We start from the raw sequence: 15,399 nt of genomic DNA on the forward strand, positions 1-15,399 counted from the left end.
GAAGTGTCGCAGCCTAATGTTTATCCTAAAGTAAATAATGCACATTTAGGAAACACCTTGCTTCATGGTGGAATTAAAATCCTGTTTGGCCAGCCAGCTTCCTGGTTTAGGAGTCAGCACCAATAGAATTACGGCATGCAGCATAGGGTCCCGCCCTCACCTTTGCGTGTCAGCCAATAGGCGCGTTGGCTGTTGTTACACTCGCTCACAGGTAATTCAGAAAAAATAGAAGAGGAAAAAACGCAAGGGCTTGTTATGGAGTTCATGTGAAACAAACACGGATTTCCATTTCCTTCTTTTCCAGTTAAACCAGTATCTCTGGATTAAACACGCCAAAGTAGTGGCACAGGTACAGTCTCCGACCGCAAACTCTTTGGTAGCTCTTCTGAAAAGAGCCCCCTTTTCTCTACGTTTACCTCAATTGAGTTTCCAGATCTTTTGTTCGCTCTTCTTATCACTTGGAGAAAAAAAAAGGTGAACCCTCGTGTTATTTTTGTTTGAATCTTTGCTTTAATTGTAGTTTTCCCCTTGTGGTCCCTGATGGCTTCGCACAGTGATACTCTGGTGGTGTTCTTTGGGGCAACAGCTGGTGCAAATGGGGGTAAACTGGGTTCGGATGAGAGGGAAATAATTCTCTTGGTGTGGCAAATTGTGGACCTCCGTGAGAAAAAGGTACGGATCTTCCTGACCTCTTCGTTATATGCTGTCTGATACAAAGCGTGTGTGGCGTACTGTGTAGCTGTAGTGGAGTTTCGTTCATTTAAATCGGCTTGGTGTGTGCGCTCCGACACGTCCAGGCCTAGCGTTAGCTCCAGTGCTTTACCCTTCTGCCGCCTGTAGCTCACTTTTCCAGGTGTGCCACTTCCACAGCGCACACTTCACTTTTAGTTACACTAGTTTTAACACTCTCATTTGCTTTAACACACTCTCATTTGCTTTGGCGTGTCGGGGAAGCTAGAATGTTTTCAATACCACCGCTTTATTGTAAATCGTCTTCTTTGTTAGAAGTTTGTAAAAATGGTGTTTCTTAAACGTGGGGGTGCACAAACTAATGGTGTGATAAAAGGCTTCTTGACTCGGTAAATCACTGGAGACTTTTGCAGGTGGGGAAGCTTCACAGGTGTCTAGTCAAACCAGACACGTTTGAGCTGACCGAGCAGAGCAAAGAAGAAACGGGACTGACTCTGGAAGAATTTGCCAAAGCTGAGCCTCTAGATAAAGTTCTGCAGCAGGTGAGTCCCTATTTCTACAGAGAAACTACAAATCACACTGTCATATTGTGTCTTTTCAGCTGGGGACTCAGGTCTATTGATAAAACCTCTTTTACTAATGTCATTTTGATTAATACTACTTGTGCAAAACCTCTTTCACTAATGTAATTTTGCTGCTGCAAGTCTTCTCACAAACCAAATGGGGGAACATTATATATATTTCACAAGACCCTAACAGTCCCTTTTTACAGCGACTGTAGATTTGTTGATTGAAGTTGATTAAAAGTATTAGATTTCCTGTTGTAAATCTCTCTTCCACCTGATTGGGCTGTGTAATTTCTCCTGCCTGACAGTTTAACCCATACTGACAGTTAGAAGCTGAGAGCCAGGACGGGTAAGCCTGGGGCGTCTGCAGATAAGCAGCACTCGCAGGTCTTGTCTCAGCCTGATGGATGCTGTAGACATCTGGAAAGGGGAATGTTTACCAGAGACCGCGCCTCTTTAGGGTCGAACGACATGAGTTGAAGAAATATAAAAGTCTTGCTACAGAGTTTTGTTGTAACCAGACCTGAACATCAGCGTTATCCATTTGGTTCTGTTTTGGATTGTTCCTTATGTATGTTGCCAAACATGTTTCCCAAGAACCAGTTTTTGTAGACTATGCATCTTGACAATTTTACCATACATTAGTTCTTCATGACCAACTCCTTTTTATTATTATCTCTATGGATGCTTATATTTGGGTTTACGATTTACAGTAGCTACTTTTTGTGGTAAATGGCAATAGCAAGTGGATTGGACCTAATAATTACAGCTCAGCCAATTTATGCTGTTGATTCTAATGATCTACTGTGTATTGTACAGGGCAGCGTTAGTGTGTGGACGAGTTCGGCCCAAAATACTGTGTCTATTAGTGCCCTCTCTGCAGCTCACTGTTGGATAGCTTGTGTACGGAACCTTCAAATATTAACCAGCGTAATCAGTTCATTTGTCTCATACCTTCTCTGGTCATTTTCTCTCTCTATTGGATCCTTGCATTTAACTTAAGGCAAATAAAGTTCCTCCTCTTTTGGCATTATTAAAGCTGCTGCGTTTCTTTGACTGTTTAGAATTGGCCAGCTACATTTTGAAATATGGCTTGAAGGCATTTAGGACATGTTACTATTTGTTTTAGTGACTCATGATGTGAAGATTCTCACAGCTTAATTATGTGTGAGAAAACCACATATGTTTTAGTCAAAGCTCATACTATGAAGTCATAGAAGCCCTGGCTTGAGTGAAATTACGGCATTTGTCTAGGCTTGCTGTGAAAATCATGTAGAAGTATTATTGTCAATTTCAGTCCTCTTCGTCAGTGAAAAGGGCAAATCACAATTAAATCAAAATTGCTTTTTAATTATTGTGAATGATTAATCAATACAGCGCAAAACGAACAAAGAAAACAGTTTCAACACTTGCACAAATGGACAACTGACAAAATACCTGTGGATGATTCTGTGTGAAGTGTGTGGAGAGTAATAATAATAATAATCAATATTAAGTAAGATTGTTTTTTTATTTTAATATTTATTTTAATATGATTTAACTTATAGTATTTGCACCTGATTTAGCAAAGATTTTGCATTGGCAGCACACAAAAGTTAAAAATATTACAAATGCAGCACCAAATCCTATTCTAGGTGACTTCGTAAGCCAACTAAGAGGCATCATTCAAATGTAAATATTTACAAAAGCTTTACAAATTGACAATATATAAGCAAACCATGTAGGGGAAAAATGACTTTTCTAGCGTTATGGAGGATGGCACAGTTGATAATGGAGAATGCATGTTTCAAATGTTTATGTTAATTATGCCAATCTGCAGACGGTCGGGGAGCTGGCACTAACTCTGTGCTGAAATGTTCTAGTATTGATTAAGCAGTTTATGTCAGTCGTCTCTCAAATTCACAATGCTGTATTTTGTTTTATATCCTCATAACAAAAGAAGTTTGAGTGTATCAGTGGCACTTTCTGAATTCCTTGCTAACCTGTTTGCAGGTCCGTGTTTGAGCCATCCGTCTGGTTTTCCTTTGTTCAGGATTAGTGAGTCTGCACTGAAAATCAAATTACAATAGGACCATGTCCAAAGGCCACATTAAGCACTTTGCTATCAGCATCCCTATCTGATAGTTGCAGAAAATATGCACAAAGAAAGGCAAATGATTAGAGTATAAAGATCATTTTAAATGGGGTTTGCTATAATGCACATGTACAGTGAATCTCTTTTTTTTTTTTGGCAATTGTGTCCCTTCATGTTCTTTGTTTAATGTGTTAAGTGTGTTTTTATGACACAGACAGGGGACTGGGTGTGTCCTAACCTTTTGTGTGATATTTACTTTTCCCTAATCCACCTCAAGTAGTTTAACAAGGTGGAGCTGCATGCACAGTTATAGCAAACATGAGTTCTGTAACTTCCAATGTGCATGAATAACCCTGAATGTAGCTCTGGGTGCTTTTCAAGCCCAAACATATTTATAAAGTCTGCTGATGTATAGTTCTTCTTTTGCGTAGATGGCAATAGCTTACCGTTTCACTCTGACTGTTGGAAATACCAGTCTGAACACGTAGCTCTAATCGTTGCTTGTCATGTGTTGCCAGTGGCCATATCAAATCTTCCGATCATTGTATTTTCGTGGTCTTGGAGGCCAGGGAATGATAGAGCTTCAAGTTTGTTTTGTTTTTCTGTGTTCCTGTTTGAAATATGTCCAGTTTATTGTAATTATTTATTTAATGTTGTTTTTTTTTCCATAGTATTAGTATGATATAAATGAACCAAGAGCTCTTTCCTTCATGTGACTGGCTGAATAGACAGCTCATGGAATGCATTGGGATCACACTACACACAATCCGACCGACCCACTACCTGCACGCCCACTGTACTTGCTTTGAACGCATCGTTTCAGTGTGTGCTGTACACTTTGTCATACCACTGAAGGGATTTTATTGTTAAAGAAATGTCACAACAAAACCATTTCATTTTACAAGATAATTCCACGTTTAAAAACAACAATAAATGCAATGTCTAAAGTTGTATGTGAAACACTATTTTACGCAGAGACCGGTGCCACGATATCCAAAGACGATATTCACCATATCATGCCTTATGCCTGTAGCACTTTTACAAAATGAGACTTTGACATTTAAGTATGTTTACAGTTAACTTCCGTTGACATAACAGACACAAATGGGGCTCACTAAATGTAATGGCTGTAAATAAAAGGCTACATGCGTGTGGGAGATACAGACATTTCACAGCTTAGTAGACAGGTTTTTCTTGTATGAATAGTTTTTTTCCCTCTCTGGGAGTGAGTACTCCCTTACACGACAAGCAAAACTCACAAACCAGTTGGACAAGTCTCATACCTAACTTTAAAAATACAGCAATTTGCGTCCATAACAACACGTTTTAATGTCAGTGATATTTGATACCTGCTTAACGGCAACAGAAAGTCAACACTTGTTTAAGACCCTTTTTTTTTTCCATGACAAACGTCTTTTTACTTTCTCTCTTTTTGCAGTTTCAACAGTCGGTATCAACAGAGCTAAAATGTCTCGGCAGAAGTTCTTACACGTTGTGCGTCAACAGTCCACTGATAATTCGTCAGGCGCTCCACCCAGAAGCTTCCAAAAAGGTTATTGTTGTGGCGTCAAAGTGCATTTGAATAAAAGGTATTTTTAGCTAACACAACATATTGTTTTTATTTTCAGAATCTCGTACTTCCTGAATGTTTCTATTCATTTGTTGACGTGAGTAAGGAGTTCCACAAATGTTGCCCTAATTCAGGACCAGTGCAAAAGCTCACACTGTCCATCATGTTGGAATGTATCCTTTCCTTTTACTTGGTCGGCTATAGATTTCTTAGGCCATGGATTGTATATTGTCTTTAACTCGATGTGTAGATGTGGGCCTCCCTGCGGTGTCAGAGCAGTCGATCGGGGAGAGAGAGGTCAGAAGTATGGTGCAGCTGCTTCTTTGCATCCTGGATGAGCCCTACAGTAAGCAGTTTGAAAGTTCTGACAGAAGATTTGAATGTGTCTGCCCTCTTTTAATCATGATTATTAATTACAAGCCAAAACAGGCTGCTTGCTTGAATATTGCAAAGCATAAATCGATTTAATTGGTTCGCCACATGTTTTTCTCCGTGGAGATGTTATTGCTTTGCGTGTAATATTCCACAGTATGGCATTGATTAATATATTCAAATACAGTTTTTTTATTGCTAAAAATACCTTGAAAACATGCATTCTTACTGTGAGCAAGCTTGCCTCTCCAGAGATCTGACCTGTAACCTGGCCTGTGTCACCCGGGTGTGTACATGATAAGTTTAACACATACTGTGAAACACCAGGTAAAGCAATAACATCTCCATGGAGACGAGCAGATGGTGGACCCTCCACCAGTAGATTTGCATCTTTTTCATGTGACTCAGACTAATAAATGGTTGAGCTTTTCTCTGACAGTCGCCTCTGGCTTTGTCTCTCTCTGTCTTTGGGTGTAGTAAGCAGAGGAATGCAGAGTGCACAACAAGTGTCGGCATGGCAGCAGATCTGCTCTCAGCACATTTAACAGTTAACAACAAAACGAGTAGTAAAACGTGTTGGTATCACTTTATTTGTTTGTTTTTTTAGATCACAAAATTGCTTGTGTTGAAACTGTGAACTACAAGTTTGATTCTGGCACGTGGTGAGTAAAAGTATATTTTAGTTACTAGAGGTCAGTGACATGAATGACAAAGAATATTGGAGCTTTATGCATATTGTATATTATTTCCTCTATAATAAGAAAAATATCTAAAGATCCGATAAATTAAAACTGAAACGTTTTCTTCACAGGATTATTATTGTTTCTGGAATAATCACAATATAACACTTTTGTTTTTGTTCACATTCTTCTAATATTTATACAAAAGACCCATGTCTTTATTATTCACACATGTGTTATTCTCACTGAGTAATTAATATTGGGGTGTTGGGTATCTGTTCACTAAAATGGCCTCCGAAGTTGCTAGAAATTTGGAACTGGAACACACTGTCGTTTACACCAATCCCGATTCTCCCAAACATGATCACTGACATGTCCATTGTTGTGCCATTCAGTGCACGGCCCCGTGTTGCAAGGATCTGTGAACAAATCCTGGAAGTTGAAAATATCCCAGTTCTTGCATGGCCAGCACAGGCACCGGACATGTCACCCATTGAGCATGTTTGGGACGCTCTGGACCAGCGTATAAGACTGTGTTATTGCTCAGTAACAGATATTGACAGATTTGTGAACAATATTTGAGAGAAATGAGTCTTGTTGAAAAATGTTTAATATCTTTGAGTTCAGTTTATTTTTTTCTGTGTAAATAAAGGAAGGTCATTTCTTTTGTCATTATCACCCATAATGTTAAAGTTTTAATATTTCTATCCGTACTTCTATAATGTTACACAAACTGGTAATATTTTCACCGCACAAACATTTCACTCGCTTCAGACACCGGCCCGATTACATCAACCAGGAACCACTTGGTGTGTTATTAAAGCAGTTCAACTTTGCCACCAAGTGCTTAGCAGGATCTCTTGTAGCCGTGCACCAAATCCTGCCTCCCTGCCCGAAATTAGTCACCCTTACTAGTCTATGACATTTAATCTTGCAGCCTGTTACCATGTGAAATATAGACTTGAGTGGTATCGTGTTTTTGAATACGAGTGTGGAAATATTTTTGAAATGTATAAAGTGTCTTGTCTTGCCTGTGTCTCCAGTTGTTCACTCTTTTTTCCAGCAGTAAGGCAGAACCAGTGGACAGTGAGACGGTCATCAGAGCCAGGGGACTTCCATGGCAGTCATCAGATCAAGACATTGGTCGATTCTTTAAAGGACTCAACATTGCAAAGTATGAACTACATGATACAACCTCTGAGTTATATGTTTTATATCACTCTAGTCTACAATTTAAAACGAGTATGTGTCTTTGTTTTTAGGGGCGGCGTGGCTCTGTGTCTCAATAATCAGGGCCGGAGAAATGGAGAGGCCTTGGTGCGTTTTATAAATTCTGAACACCGGGACCTCGCTCTTGAACGGCACAAGCACCACATGGGCAGCCGCTACATCGAGGTAAGATTACCTCATCCTCATTTTATTATTACAAGTCCTTGAGGTTTTAAAAACACCTTTTTTTTTTTTTTTTTTTTTTTTTTTTAGGTTTACAAAGCTGCAGGAGAGGAATTTCTAAAGATTGCTGGAGGTATTCATTTTTTCATGTTTATCTGGAATGAAAAAAGAGCAGGATAACTTCTTGTGTCTTTGGACTGAAATCTGTGGATATCTGTAGGACTTTTTCTGACCAAAGGAATCTTTTGTTCAGTAGTTCTCCACTTTTAGCTGTAAGTTTGTCTCATCCAAGCGAAGCTTAGCCGCCACTAATAAAAGAGGCTTTGTGAGAATCTCACAGCCCATTGCCCCCATCCTCAGTCCGAGCCCAACCCTCTCAGGTGCACTTCAGAGAAATGTTCCCGTTGGCTGACAGCTGCTCACCTGTTCACTGTGCTCCCTCGAGGCAGAGGAGCCTGCTGCCGATCACAACACAGTGTACGTACAAAGAAAGTGTGTGGAGACAAAGGTTGGGCCCTGACCACTGGGCATCAAACAGCAGGATACAATCTCTGTGGCTGCCACTGAACAGTGGACTTTGGACCGATGACTTACTCTCACTTTAGCGTGATAGTGCTCTGGACTTTAAGCTAATGGTTAAGTGTGAGCAGTATAACTGCATAAGGGTGAATGCAAATATCAGCCCCAATAACAATAATTGCATTTGATTAATGAACAATTTATATTTAATTGTTCTTCCTTAAACAACTACAATTGTTGTTGGCAATTCCAGCATATACTCCAGGTGTCATTTACTATACATATTTGTATTTATTTAGGAACATCCAATGAGGTGACCCAGTTTTTGTCAAAGGAGAACCAGGTGATCATTCGAATGCGAGGGCTTCCGTTCACTGCTACACCACAGGAGGTGCTTTCCTTCCTGGGTCCTGAAAGTCCAGTTACAGACGGAGCCGAGGGTCTGCTATTTGTAAAGTATCCTGATGGGCGGCCCACTGGGGACGCTTTTGTGTTGTTCTCCTGTGAAGAGTATGCACAGAATGCTCTGAAGAAGCACAAGCAGATTCTCGGGAAGCGATATATCGAGTTGTTCAGAAGTACAGCCGCTGAGGTTCAGCAGGTAAGTGCACACAACACGTTTATTTGGGTGGCATTAATGATAAATACAATTTCATTTTTGGGTCTTTGGGTTTGTGGCAGGTGCTCAATCGTTACTTGTCCACTCCTCTGATCTCCACACTGCCTCAGTCACCTGTCATGCCTCTCCCAATGCTGGCCACACAACCCTTCCTTCCTGCCTCTAGTAGTGTCCGTGATTGTGTTCGCCTGAGGGGACTGCCCTACACTGCAGGCATCGAGGACATACTGGAGTTTATGGGAGAGCACACTGTTGACATCAAACCTCATGGAGTCCATATGGTTCTCAACCAACAGGTCTGACCAGGTTCTTGAAGCAGTACATCAAAGCTGTACAAATGCTGTAACACTGTTTGTGCCTGAATAGGGCCGGCCCTCTGGTGATGCTTTTATCCAAATGAAGTCTTCAGACAAGGCCTTTATGGTTTCCCAGAAGTGCCATAAAAAGACTATGAAGGACCGATATGTGGAGGTGTTCCAATGCTCCACAGAGGAGATGAGCATTGTCCTGATGGGGGGAACACTAAACCGCAGTGGTCTGTCTCCGCCACCATGCAAACTGCCTTGTAAGTTTACAAAGAAAGCTTCTGTATCTTACGTTAGACTATGTTCGGGTCAGTCCATATTGTTGTGTGTGTCAACTCTGATGGACCTGTTGTACCCATTCTGTATGCTCCCCTATGTGGAGTTAAGGTTACAGGGTAGCAGCCTGTTTGTACGTGTGTACTGTTGCATCATTTCTGACAAAGAAGTTGGTGTCAGGGTTGCAACTCCACCATGACCACCATGCATACTTGTGTCATTTAGAGACACATTATATTGTCCTGTAAACAAACAGTGACTCATTTTGAGTTTTGGAAACAAGTCAATCACAGAATATTGTTATGTTTAGTGCATATTATTTTACAATTGATGAGTGACTTTCACAAACTTGAATAACTGACAATAGTCGATAATGCATGCTCTGACCAAACGTTTACACAGAGTCTTGGCTGTGTTCTATAGGTCTGTCCCCCCCAACAGCTTATGCAGCCTTCCCCACTCCCCCCGCCCTTCTTCCTGAGGCCCTGTACCAGCCCCCCCTGCTGGCAGCTCCTCGCACTCCCCACCCTGCCGCTCACCCTGCGCCGCACACACTGTACTACCCTCCTCAGCCTCACCTTTACATGAACATGAACATGAACTACACGGCTTACTATCCCAGGTTAGTCCCACAGCACTGGTTAATGTCAGAGTGTTGATAAATGAAGTTGTTTGTACTGAACAATTGTTTTTCCAGTCCCCCGGTCTCTCCCTCGACAATGGGCTACTTTGCAGCTCCTCCGGGGTCCATGGCAGCAGCAGTGGCGGCGCAGTCTCACCCTTCTGCGGCCGCTGCCTCGTCCGTGCTGCCCCAGCCTGGTGCGCTGCTCCGGATGCAGGGCCTTCCCTACAACGCTGGGGTCAAGGACATTCTGAGCTTTTTTCAAGGATACCAGGTGAGTCAAATATTACAGGGTTACATCTGTAGAATAGACTACAATTCCCAGCACAGTTTTGGTCATGAGATATTTTTGTTTGTCATCCCAATTCATTATTTTGCCATCAGAACAAGGTAAGTTATGTAAGAAGCCTGACAATCGTGACTCTGTGTGCTTTGAGCATTCCTGATCATGCCACAGGAGTTTAGCTTACCCTATAAATTGTCTGCATTTGTGTGTCAGTCTGACTGTTGGCTGAACTGCAGAAACGGTTGGAAACTATATCTTTTAAGTGTGTTTTGCTGCTGCTGCGTGAATAACTATGTTTGGTACTGAGTTGCTGAAAGACGGTGTCTGTAACTACCCCATGGAGTTCTGACTGCGTTAATATCATGCTATGTGTAGTATGCCCCTGACGACTACAGCGGTGTGGTTCAGATGAGTGAACAGTCCAGGAGTCTGATTCAGCCCAAAGAATGGCTTTGTCTTTAGGGACGCACCCAAAGGTAAGGAGAAGCTCTACAGAGAACCAGATGGACGGGGTGGCCATTTACTCTCCTACTGAAATGTGGCGGTTTTGAAAAACACAAAAAACTAAAGATTCAATATTAAATTTGTGATCATTGTTGTAGTTATGTCGTCATTCCTTGTTGATGACCTATTCTTGATTTGCACATTTGAACATAACTGTAAAAATAAAATCCCACATTCTAGTTTGCAGAGCAATGTTCAGTCTTGCCATCATGGTTCCGAGCTTCAGACAAAGCATGTCGTTCTGCATGCTCCCGATCAGATCTGCTTCATTACCTCTTTCGATGCTAGTCAGAAGGAGTCCTCCTTAAGTGCATTTATTCTCATGGCTTTTCTGTTTCTCCAGGCTTTCACCACAAGTCTCTGACCGTATACAACTAAGGATGTCAATGTCAAATTCTTTTGTTTAAAAAAAATATATATACATTTTACAACCACTTGCGATTGACACATCTCCAAAAATTGAAATGGTCAGTTTACTATTATTCAGAGAATAATAGTAGAAATATTATTCTCTGAATAATAGTAAATAATAATAAATAGAATAATAAGAGAAACTTTTTTGGAGTATACATTTAATTGAAATAACTACATTTTGATTTTGAAATTATATTTGAAAACCTTTTACAATTGTTATATTATGACAATATTTTCATGTTGACATCCATAAATGCATCTAAATGTGTGTTACTATGACTAACCATCCATTCTCTCTCAATACATGGATGTTTTCTCAATTCTAACTCATATGTGTGACTGAAGATGTATCTAAGCTGGTATATGGTGCATTCTATATTGCAATAAAATAATTACCGCAAATTAATCCTTTTGCATCTAAAATTTATTTGATGAAATGGTCTGCATGCCAACTAATTATCGGTAACAGTTGATTTGTGTGTGTGTGTGTGTGTGATGGTCTGCCTTGTGAGGCTGGAGCTTGTGGGAACGACATGTCCTCTACCTTATTGCTTTATGCTCAACTGACAAACTTCCTCCTGTCTAACTGGATTGGTTTTCACTGCAGTTAATCAGCTTGAGAATTCCTTTATTTAATTGGAAACTCTTGGGCTCCCCCTGGTGCCTAATTTGAATAACGTCATCCAGTAACCCCCCTCCATTTTTCTGTACAGCTGCAACCAGATGGGGTCCTCATCTTGTACAACTTCAGTGGGCAGTGCAATGGGGAGGCCTTGGTAACATTTCCAAGTGATGAGGCAGCGAGACGGGCTATATCTGAGCGGTCCAACCACCTCTTCTATGGCCAGCAGGTCCACCTTGCTTTGTGTAACTGACCCTCCCTGACCACCCCTGAACAGCACTGTGCCCACATGATGCTTCTGTGACACTCCTGAGGCCTCCTGGAGCTATTGCCATATCAGCTTTGTGTTATGGATTCCTCCCACCTGGACCAATGACTAAGTGCACCTACTGTAACAGCAGCTTGTGGAGAAGAGACGGCTCACCCAGGGCCAATTGCATGTTTCATGTATGATTCTAGTCTTTGTATTACTATCCTAGTGTATGGATGTTGTTTTTGAAAGGCTTTGGGACACCTTTGGGAGCCTTCATTAACTTAAGTTTAGTGCCTATGTTTCTTTTGTCTGTGCTGAGCTTTTTTTGGATTTGAATGTATACAATGTTTGGCTTTTTGGCCTTTATGTTGATGCCAACCTATTAGACAACTGATGGAATAGAGTAAACTGTATGTGCTTTGTGTAATGCAGAGCTGCAGGGACCAACAAAAACCACATGCCTCAGACTACTAACTAATGTGCATGTCATGTCTTTTCTGTTTTAAAGGCTTGTGTTTCAGTAGCGCTTAAGTCATTTTTTTCCTACTAAACATTAAGTACACAATGAATTTATATTTTTATTCTATTTCCACAAAGGAAATGTCTTTAAACGGGCCAGCAAAAGCCACTTTACATTAGCTACTGTGTATATGACTGTATTTATAAGACTGTCCCTTTTCTCTGCTTTGGACCAGAACTGCCTCTGTTGACACACCTGTTTCTTTACCCAGAGTCACCTCCTGGGCCAACGAGGCCAACCTCTGGTGGATATCATTTTGTTGCAAGTTTAAGGCTTGCAGGAATTTTGAACAATTAAAAGTGTATGAACATGTAAAAAGAAAATAAAGTTGTGTATAAAATACAGTCTTTGCTCATAAGTCGGCATAAGTTTGAGCCAAGTCTGGACATAGCCAGGCTTGTGGGATGAATGTTGTTGAAAAGAGCAGGATGTGGGAAATGAAATCAGTCAGGTTTTTGTCTTTTATTGATCTACACTATTTAAAGCCTACAGTACAGTATAATGCAAAAAGCACTGCAGTCTTAAAAATTACAAAATGTCAACATACAAAATATACAAGAAATTACAATACAAGGCCTGGTACAAGTGAAGCTGGATAAGCTAAAACTGTATTTTTCCTTACATTTTTACAATACCAATATACAGTATATAGGCATAGATGTATGCATTAAATTATGCATATGCTGCACGCAACACTCCAATGTGTACCAACAGTTTAGGAATGACATCCATTTCAAAAGATAGCACTGGACTACAGATTCATGGGGACATTTAGTTTGATCTTTGGTTGTGACTGAGGACTTCATCCAGAGATTAGGGTCATTGCTGGTTTTTGTGTATATGTTTTTAATAAAAGCATTCATACATGTCATCAAATGGTGTAAATATGATTATTCACAAATACCACCATTATTCCACTAATGATCACGTAAAATGTTTTTAAAACATTGTGTTTTAAATGTAATCTGTCAAGTTATTTTGCATAGCCTGAATGCATATAACAGGACACATCAAAATATATCTGTTATGTGGCATTCAATACAAACACTTTCCATTCACACAGAAAATACACTGCACAGTAACTTTTCCATTGCGTTCTTTCAAAAGCTTGAGGGTCAAATGCAGGGAATCAACAAACACAATAAAACTAGCACAAAGAATAATCTATAGGCATCAAGGTATTTTTTTAAATATATATATACATTATATATATATATATATATATATATATATATATATATATATATATATTTGTGAGTTTTATAAGGCATGAGGCATTGTCAAAATGCATAGCAAATTTACTTTCACCAGGAAACATAAAATCCCTCATGGGCAACACTGTCGTGTGCAGGAGTGGCATTGTCAAAACTATAGCAAGTACAGTAGACCAAAACAGTATTGCTATATTACTGCTCTGTTCTTTTATTGCTGCCATAGAGGCACAAGATGCAGGACAAATTTATTCAAACTAGCATTATGTATATAAACTAATTTACTACAAAACGTATGATTGTTTCCCAATGCTGCCATAAAGTTAAAGTGTCTTGTTAGCAAACGCAAGGCACACAGAGGGCTCTGGAAAATGTAATCTTTATTGCTGAACTTTCAAAAGCACATTTTAGCCTCTGCAAGTCTTTTGAACACTTGTGGGCCATCTGCGCTTGCCTGGTAAAATACATTGTACATGTGTCTGCAGAGCGAAGGGGCGGCTCCATTGCTCCATGTCATTCCCATCTTTCATTCATATGTTGCTACAGTATATCTATCGTAGCATGCCAAAATACACCAAAACACTCTTGTAACATAACTGACATGTAAAGGGTCACAGCCTAAATCCTAAATCATGCACGCACTAAAATGGAGTCACTTGTGCAAATCAACAAAAGCTTTCACTACCATTCGAAGCTGCAAAAACAAAATAAGGCATTTGTTCAACTTGGCGTAGAAGGGGCTGAGACGGAGGGTTTTACGCTCCTCTACAGACGAGACGAGATTAAAGACGTGGAATGTTGCGGACCAAAAAACCCAAAGTTTTTCCATGGCTTCAAACTAATATGCTGAGAAAGAAGAGAGAGCGTTTACACCGGGCTGCCAGCTGTACCAGCGCCTGGTACAATCAATAGTGCTGTGATTGCCCATACGCCATAAACATCGATTGGGAGTATTTTTTTTTTTTTTTATGGAGAAATGGTTTGATGGCAGAGTGGATGCCTGTTGTGGTTGATTCTGCTACTGTAGATCTGGCTCAGTGACTGCTTCACGCTCCTGAGGTCATCATTCATGGAAGTCAGTGCTGGTGAATAGGGCTAACAACACATAGCTGTAAATGTAGACTATATAAAAAGAACTTTGTCTCAGCATGGCTCACATAGCAGGTGTTACTAAACAGGGTGCGAGTAGGGTGTTGGGAACTGTCCTCTTGTTTTGTGGAGGCTGTGCAGGTCGTGGTTCCTCTATGCTGGAGTTAGGCTGGAGGTGCTTCTCGAGCTACGACAGGTTGTGTGCTGCAGCCGGACGCTGGGACATATCTCTGCCGATGATCTCATTGACTGGAAAACAAAATAAAAAGTATAGAATGTTATTTTATTTTTTTCTATGACCAAATGCATTTTAGTTCAATCAAATATATTTTTATTTTTCCTTGATCAAATCTCCTCAACTTTTTGACTTGTTTGCAATTGAACAAATAAAGGAATGATTTATTACATAGGTGGTTGTTTACATAAACTTGCCTTTTCTAAACTGCCAGCAGAGGGCAGTATTGTCCAATAAACACTCTGTGACCATAACTAAACTCTGAATTCAACTGAAAAATGTTGCAGATGAAAAATGAGTGACAATTAACAAAGGTCACAATACAGTAGCTGTGACATGGAACAAAGTCTTGACAAAACAAATGAGAGCTGGTTTTCCATTCACAAACTGTGACCTTTGCCTTTCACATGGTATGACTTTCCACACATGTCCTCCAGAAACTCGAGCTGTGGAGATGTCCATTACTTCATTACATTTAATAGCACAAGGGTACATTTCCCTGGGCTTCTTTTCTTTGTACAGCTGTGTATTTAACAACTCATTGTTAAAGAGCACTGCTGAGCACACAGAGGCAGTCAGC

General features: G+C 40.3%; 2 protein-coding genes across 5 annotated transcripts in view; one reads left to right on the forward strand and one right to left on the reverse strand.

Annotated features, from left to right (window-relative positions):
• Positions 1-193: 193 nt before the first annotated feature.
• esrp2 (epithelial splicing regulatory protein 2) lies at positions 194-12,628 on the forward strand. Of its 4 annotated transcripts, none has more exons than XM_072465523.1 (16): positions 194-349; positions 521-672; positions 1,104-1,232; positions 4,769-4,882; positions 4,959-5,073; positions 5,151-5,246; positions 5,880-5,934; positions 7,016-7,126; positions 7,215-7,347; positions 7,435-7,477; positions 8,163-8,464; positions 8,545-8,778; positions 8,849-9,047; positions 9,487-9,685; positions 9,761-9,959; positions 11,603-12,628. In XM_072465523.1, the coding sequence occupies exons 2-16, from the start codon at positions 541-543 to the stop codon at positions 11,762-11,764; spliced, it is 2,223 nt and encodes a 740-aa protein (XP_072321624.1). In that variant the 5' UTR covers positions 194-349; positions 521-540; the 3' UTR covers positions 11,765-12,628. The 4 variants fall into 4 exon arrangements, with proteins under 4 accessions (XP_072321624.1, XP_072321626.1, XP_072321623.1 ...); XM_072465525.1 differs by lacking the exon at positions 194-349 and adding an exon at positions 10,347-10,447 and having other exon boundaries at positions 356-672; XM_072465522.1 differs by lacking the exon at positions 194-349 and having other exon boundaries at positions 356-672.
• A 902-nt stretch (positions 12,629-13,530) lies between these two features.
• Positions 13,531-15,399, reverse strand: part of nfatc3a (nuclear factor of activated T cells 3a) — a 38,622-nt gene continuing 36,753 nt past the window's right edge. Inside the window, exon 10 of the mRNA XM_072465519.1 lies at positions 13,531-14,833. Coding sequence (XP_072321620.1) covers positions 14,772-14,833 — 62 coding nt within the window. The 3' untranslated portion in view covers positions 13,531-14,771. The remainder of the gene's footprint in view (positions 14,834-15,399) is intronic.

The sequence above is a fragment of the Eucyclogobius newberryi genome, unplaced genomic scaffold (genome assembly GCF_026437365.1).
Source record: "Eucyclogobius newberryi isolate DKJ021-1_F unplaced genomic scaffold, fEucNew1.0.hap1 SCAF_5, whole genome shotgun sequence".
In the NCBI taxonomy this organism is placed as follows: Eukaryota; Metazoa; Chordata; class Actinopteri; order Gobiiformes; family Gobiidae; genus Eucyclogobius; species Eucyclogobius newberryi.